At 38.7% G+C, this 7163-nt stretch overlaps 1 protein-coding gene and 1 long non-coding RNA gene across 4 annotated transcripts; both read right to left on the reverse strand.

Annotated features, from left to right (window-relative positions):
• Positions 1-201: 201 nt before the first annotated feature.
• LOC125586085 lies at positions 202-2497 on the reverse strand. Its single transcript, XM_048755888.1, has 3 exons — positions 1869-2497; positions 944-1806; positions 202-695 (listed from the first exon to the last, which is right to left on the reverse strand). The coding sequence occupies exons 1-3, from the start codon at positions 2495-2497 to the stop codon at positions 202-204; spliced, it is 1986 nt and encodes a 661-aa protein (XP_048611845.1).
• A 2480-nt stretch (positions 2498-4977) lies between these two features.
• Positions 4978-6962, reverse strand: LOC106409069. Of its 3 annotated transcripts, none has more exons than XR_001281920.3 (5): positions 6584-6962; positions 6368-6496; positions 6198-6272; positions 5352-6124; positions 4978-5262 (listed from the first exon to the last, which is right to left on the reverse strand). It is a non-coding gene; the product is annotated as an uncharacterized LOC106409069 (long non-coding RNA). The 3 variants fall into 3 exon arrangements; XR_001281918.3 differs by having other exon boundaries at positions 5352-5499; positions 5933-6124; positions 6198-6496; positions 6584-6897; XR_001281917.3 differs by having other exon boundaries at positions 6198-6496; positions 6584-6953.
• Positions 6963-7163: the final 201 nt, after the last annotated feature.

Consider the following 7163-nt stretch of genomic DNA (forward strand, 5'->3'; position numbering starts at 1 on the left):
AATCCCTCTTTATTCAGTTTCCGACAAGCTTTCTTGACATGAGAAAGTCTTTGTCCCAGAGAAAAAAGTTTTGATCCCACTGGTATTTCTTCACCCCAAGCTGTACTGATAACCTCCAAGAACTTAGGATGAGTGGCAAGAAAGGAAAAGTACTTGAAACTAGTCTTTCTTTTCCTTAGATTCACATTTAGATCAATCAGACTAGGGGGAATGGTCGGAGTCACCGGGACAGTCAAAAAGAGCATAGACTTCAGGAAACTGATCCCTCCGCTTTTCATTTCCCAAAACTCGATCAAGTTTGCGAAGGATTGGATCTTCAGGGCGACCATTTCCCCAAGTAAAATGTTTGCCCCTAGCTTCCAGATCACTGCGAGATAGACACTCCTGAAATTCTTCCATACCTCTGACCGGAAGGGTGAATGGATTTATAGAATAATGCTCATCGGCTGTCAATATCTGGTTGAAATCCCCCAAAATTAGAGTTGGAAGATTCTTTACTACCGGTAGATTGCAAGTCTCCTCTATCTCTGCCCACAGCTCTCTTCTCTGGATTGTAGTATTGAAAGCATAGACAAAGACGACAGTGAACGACACATCCGAAGCCCTATCAAAAACCCCACAGGTAACTGCTTGAGCCGAGCGCTTATACACTATCAGCGAGGCACTCGGATCCCAAACCACCCAAATACGTCCTCCTTATGAGTGTTGATAATTATCATCAAACCTCCAGCCCGACACAACTGACTGAATTATACTACTGGCATTCTCTTCTCTAACGTGAGTCTCCAAAAAAGCGCCTACTACAGGCTGATTAGAGTTTATCCATCTCCTAACTACCCGCTGACGATCTAAGTTATTAAAACCTCTAATATTCCAAGAAAGGACCTTCATATTTACAACGAAAGGGTAGGATAGCTGAGCTTTCAAAGTTTAGGTTTCTTACCCAAGGAAGACCCTTGAACTCGAAACCCGAATCTTAGAGCTTTTGATACTGATCCTGCAGGAGTCTGCCACTGATTTCCTTTCTCTTGTATCCTCTTTGCTTTCTTCGAGAGTTTAGTCTGCCATGGAACTTCTTCCCCTGACGACTGATTACTCAAATCTTCTTCGCAGTCGAGATGTTCTGATATTTTAGAGTCGCCATTACTTAGAGGGATTTCTTCGTTTGAGTCAAGCAAGATATCGGGACGTAACATAGGTGGCTCCATGTCTGTCCTCGTGACGTCCTCTGAGACAACTTGCTTCATATCACCGTTACTCATAACAGGACCGTTCAGCTCTCCATTTACGTCAGCCTCACTTTCCACTGAGTTCAAATCTGAGCTAGTTGCCTGCACTGGTGTATGAATGGGTCCCAAGCTTTTGGCCCTGTTCCTGGCTCTTGATCTGGAACGAGACTTCCTTCTACGAAGGGTTGTCTTACTTGGACCTGAGTTACTAGTATTTATCGGAGGAGTGTGCAGATTCTGATCAGGGTTGTTATCCTCAAGTGAAACTTTAGTATTAACTGTAGCGATGTCTGAACGAGTTCTCGCCATCAACGCATTCTCTTGATGTTTCTTCTTCTGAGGAGGGAGGGGACAGCGGTTTAAGAAATGTCCAAACCGACCACAGTTACAGCACTTTTGGTGGTAGCCTTGCCTTGGGTACTGAGCTCTAATTCGCACCGAGTGACCTAATGAGTCTCTTACTTCTATGACTTCAGGAGGAAGAACGCCCAAATCGATTTCCACCTTAACCTTTGTATCTCCAAAGTGATAAGGGTCTACGTGAGAGTGTTCAGTATGAAGAGGTTCCCCTATTCCACTAGCAATCACACTGATGCCGTCTAGCGAATAAAGCTGTGGAGGGACATTCTTGAGGATTACCTAGGAGCTGAGGTAAGTTCTTGAGGAGCGAGGTTAGCGTCAGGGGGCCAGGCGAAGGCGGAGAAAGCACAGTGGCCTGCTTGCCAATAACCAACCTGAACTACCCACTCTCTTGTCTGTACAGATGGGACATAAATCAGGCAAGAGGTGGCTGAGATTATGCAGATTGTTATCTTCCCAAACTTTCCCCAAACTGGGTTGAGGTCGTCGAAGATTTTTCTAGCTGGAGGAATAGAGCCGTGGAAGTGAGCAATGATGTGGTATTTCCACAGATCTGAGGTGTAGAGAAGGACTGACTCCGGAGCTTGAACCACCGGTGTTCCATCCTCTAAATAGGTTGGAGAGGATATTTTTCTGAGGTTCCTGAGAGAAGACTTGAACCGCTCGGCATACGAAGGTGCGGCGGCAGCAGGAATCTCTGGTGGAATCGAGGATTTTTGGAGCTGATGAGCAATCGCGTCAAAGGACGAAGCAGACGGCGAGAGGAAGGCGACAGGGGCGCTGGACGGCGAGACAGGGGAGGGTGGAGGAGAGGAGGGAGAGGGCGGCGCTTCGCTTATGTCCGGCGGAGCTGGATCTGGTGGGTCTGTGGAGCGGTGAGAAGCACGGGATGGCGAGGGGGAAGCCATGAGAACAGGCAGAAGAGAGACAGGGGTTCTCGTCAACCAGCGTGAGGCCAGCCAATGGCGTGGATCAGGAAGGAAACCCTAATCGCACAAAAGGGGGCTCCGGAGAGAGAGCGGGTCGTCTATTTTCTATTCGATAAAAAAAATTTAAACCATGGATCACTTTGAATGTAAAACTTTTAACAGTATTAATAATTTATAGTCATTTTTAAAAATGAAAATATAACATATACAAAAAATCTAAATTTTTATTATATGGTTAATGTGGATGTTTAATTTATTTTAGTAGTTTAAAATTAAACAATAATATAATAGAAGATGCACTAATTTTTATCAAATCCTTATTATTCAAAATCATTAATTGCCATATATATTTTAGCCACATTAGAAAATTCAGTAATTTTTATTTAAGGAAATAATAAAGAACATTACTAATGAGTTTTTGGTTAGTTTAATAAAAAACTTATTATATAATTAGATGAACCAACATATTTCTCTAATGATTCTAAGAAGGGTGTTTTCAAAACCAACCCATTTTTTTAAGTCAAACCTAATACCAACCTCTTTTTTGTCATTACTATTCATCAATGAATTTTCCATATTATCCTTATGTTTTGAATTATTTACAAAATTGCCATTATAATTTAATTTTTTATTAATTTCGAAATTAACAAAAAACCAAATACATCCTAACCATTTCATCTTATTTACAATAATGCCATCATCATCAATTTTTTCAACCACCATGAATCACCATTTTTGAGCTAAGCTCTAGAATTCAATTTCCAACCACTTTTTTCTCATTCTAAACCAATAAATCTTCATTTCCTCTCATTTCCTCTAGATTTCCATCTAAAAAACTCCCATGACTTTCATTTTCATAATCATAAACTTCATATTTTCGAGTTTCTTCATCAGTGAATCGTCAAAAGTGCTTCTTTTTGCTCATATTTGGAGTTTGGACGGTTGAAAAGGTTGGAAATAAGCTTTATACTGGAAAAATGTAATTATTTAAATCGTTTTCGTCATTTTTCAGATATGTGTCGTGATAATAGACTGTTTTGTATGTCTACGCCTATGTGTAGACTTACGATGCAGTCTACTTGTCAACGCATAAGTCAGTTTGTAATTGACCAAAAGATATTTTTTTTGGTAACGCAGACTTCCCTAGCAGTCTACGTCTTTACCTTTGACAACAAAAATAAAATTTTAGGTAGACTTACTAAAACGTCTACGTAAAAGAGGTTAGTTTTGCATTTGACCAAACTTTTGACTTTTCAAATTAGACTTCACCGGATGTCTACAAAATGTAGACTGCCCGAGAAGTCTACAAAAGGTCAGTTTTGCATTTGACCAAAACTTTGACTTCGTTGAATAGGTTCATTTTGTGTTTGAATAAAAATTTTAAAAATTATTCAAAAATTTATTAAATTGTAGATTTCATATGCAGTCTTCTGATCTTAGAAAAAAAAATGTAGACTGCATGTAAAGTCTACTTTTTTATTTTAGTCAGATGCAAAACTAACCCATCAAATTTGAAAGAGACTTCATGCGAAGTCTTCACATTTGTAGACGTTCATTTTAATCTACTCGTTGAAAGTCAAACATGGTCAATTGCAAAACTATCATCTTTCAAAAAAAGTCAAACATGTAGATTGCATATGAAGTCTACTTCTGAAAGTCGAATCATAGGTGAATTCTGGTCAATAGCAAAAACTAACATTTTTAAAGTGTAGACTGAAAAGGAAGTCTACTTTTATGAATTCATAACTTTTTTCAAATATAAAAAGTAACTCGTAAAATTTGCAATTGCAAAAACTAACTCAAAGAGTAGACTTATTTGACAGTCCACATTAGTAAACTGAAAAGAACGTCTACATCTCCTTAGACTGAAATGGAGTCTACATAGAAAAATATATTAAAAGTGAATTTTTGTATTTTTTCATTAATTTTTTTCTAGATTTTTTTGTTTGACAGTGTGTGTTAAATAATACTAATGGGTTTGAATGATTTTTTTTAAAAAAAATCTGTTATAATTATGAAACTATAATACATTTGATTTGACCATGTTGTTAGCTAATAATTATAGACATATTTGTAAGTCTATGTTTATAATTTTATCAAACATGAAATATTTGTTCGCTAATTATGTAAACCGTATTTTTTTTACAGAAAATGGTTCAGTTACCTGTTGTATACGGAGAATGGCTGGTGAAAGGCTCTTTGTGAGAGTGTGTTGAATTTATGAGATGTCTTATTGCTTTGGAGTTGTCTTATGTATTAAAGTTGTGTTGAATTTGTGGGGTTTGAGTCAGTCTTATGTGCAAATGGTTATAGATACTCCTAGGTGTGCCACAAATGATAGCAATGGCAGAACTTGATCTAAGACAATGTTATTTTATTTTTTGAATTTGTGTATGTTGAAAGTCTCAATGACAAATACAAATCATCGAGTATATTAACCAAGCTAACTTTATGTTGAGTAGACTACAATATCAGTCTTTTTACATAAAATTATAAGAGAATTCTGCTAGAAGCAAACTACACAAATTTGTTACACCAACAATACATCATTCTGATACAAAATCAGAATACAAAATAGTAAAACAAGACAACTCAGTTTTCATCAAAAACAAACTCTACTGTTTAGAAGACGATTTAAAGACAACTCTTCTGCTGATATCCCAGTGTCTGGGTTACTGGTACTGATATCAACATGATCATCTATTACATACACGATCCTATTTGACCCATGAGCTGTTAACACCCTGGAAATTTTTGAGAGAACCATTAGTTCAGCCATCATACTGAAACCAAGACACAAATCCTTATAGAGTAAGATGATTGCAGAGTTTACCTGCAGTTTTCATGAATTGGGAGACATGCTTCATGAGTATTGGTTGTGAGACGATCCTTTTGACTCTCTTCGGTTACTCTATATTCAAACTTTTTTACAACACAAAAAGGATAAGGAGTTAACCCATGCCATACTCCATGTTCTTTGGCTGTAACAATCACAAAATTAAAAAGATGAAAAGAATTTACTTTTCTGTTCCTAACATCGATGAACCCATTCTCTTTGGTTCTCTTAAAGTAATCCTTAACATGTTCAATTAGCCTAAACTCTAGATTTAATCATTGACAGACAGAGACTTTATGTGAGTCAAACATGTGAATTAGTTTGCATAAACTTGCACCAAGCCAATATTGGAAGGAAAGCTAAGGAGGCTCTGGCTACAGAACACGTGTGCACAAGAAGTCTCACCATCACAGTCAAAAACCCAAATAAAATATTAATCGAACAAGTTAGTCCATCAATAGAAATCTGAAACACTTCTGACCAAAATGTATAAAGAAACCAACTGAGATACAATCACTAAGAAACCAGAGTCCATACACAACAAAATAGCAATAGATCAAGACAATTGATACACGTACAATGTTGTCCTCAGCTGGTTCGTGGCAGTTATTCATCACTGGCAGCATGTTAGAGAACACAAGAGGCTAACCATGTTTCAACTGCTTGCTGAAGCAAATCAGGATTGCCACGCTGGTTACACGCCCTTGCTCTACCAAAATCCTCCTCAATCTTAAATATATCCGGAGCCACATTGGCACAATTCTTGCATCCTATTAAAAACAATAAACACATTATCATCAACCTTACCCTCCGTCAAATGAAACTGAATCTGAAGAAACTTACCTATACAAGCAAACTCATCAACAAAAACATGATCTTTCGGGCTAGAGTCATCAAGAAAAGGATTGGTAGCAGTCACTGCATACCCATGGATCTCATCGTAAACCATTCTCTGGACAGGGTCACTGAAACACAAACACCTTACCAAACTTATTCAAAAGTCAAAGCTTTACCTCGTAGACATCGTTAATGAACATGCAGAAGTTTGTGGTTTCAGGGTCATTCCCACCCAAGTCAGGATGGCAAGACTTCATACAGTTATAATACGCTTTCTTAATCTCCTCTGGCGTCGCATCTGGGAGCTGTTCAAAAACAGAGCCAAAACAGAGAGATATATAAAGTCAGAACCTTTTTGGATGTATACAAACAAACTTTTGATTATTAGTTACCAATCCAAGAACGGCGTAGTAATCATCGGCGACGTCGCCGGTGGAGAGAGAAGAAGCGTCCTCTGTCGCAACTCTCAATCTTCCGATGGAGCCGCTTCACCTCTTGAGAGGAGGAGAGGAAGGTAGTGACGAGGTGGAGATGGCTGAGAGATGAACAAGGACGGTAGTGGTGGTGGTGGTGATGGTGATTCAAAGAGGACGGCGAGTGCGAGAAGAAGGAAGAGAGACTCGATAGAGAGAAAGCCGCAAAGGCGCTAAGGTTTTGTATTTTTACCAAATTTCGCAAAATAAAATGTATTTAGAGCATCATTATCACCTTCTTGCCGGAATATAAGAACTCGTATCTTAACTTTTAAGACCATCTGCATTAGCGGTTTATAACAGGTTCGTGGGCTCGAAATCTTAGGCCCGGTAGATTTAAAAAAAAAAGAAAAATGCGATTAGTTTGATGAACCGGGCCTTGCGCATGAACCCGTAAGGGGCGGATTTTGCCACGCGGCGTACGTTGGTTGGTCAAGCGTTCCGCGTTGAGGAGGAGGAAAGTCGGGCCACGTCGTGTCTTCTCATTTTCCCCTTTCTC

Source organism: Brassica napus, chromosome C4, assembly GCF_020379485.1.
Source record: "Brassica napus cultivar Da-Ae chromosome C4, Da-Ae, whole genome shotgun sequence".
In the NCBI taxonomy this organism is placed as follows: Eukaryota; Viridiplantae; Streptophyta; class Magnoliopsida; order Brassicales; family Brassicaceae; genus Brassica; species Brassica napus.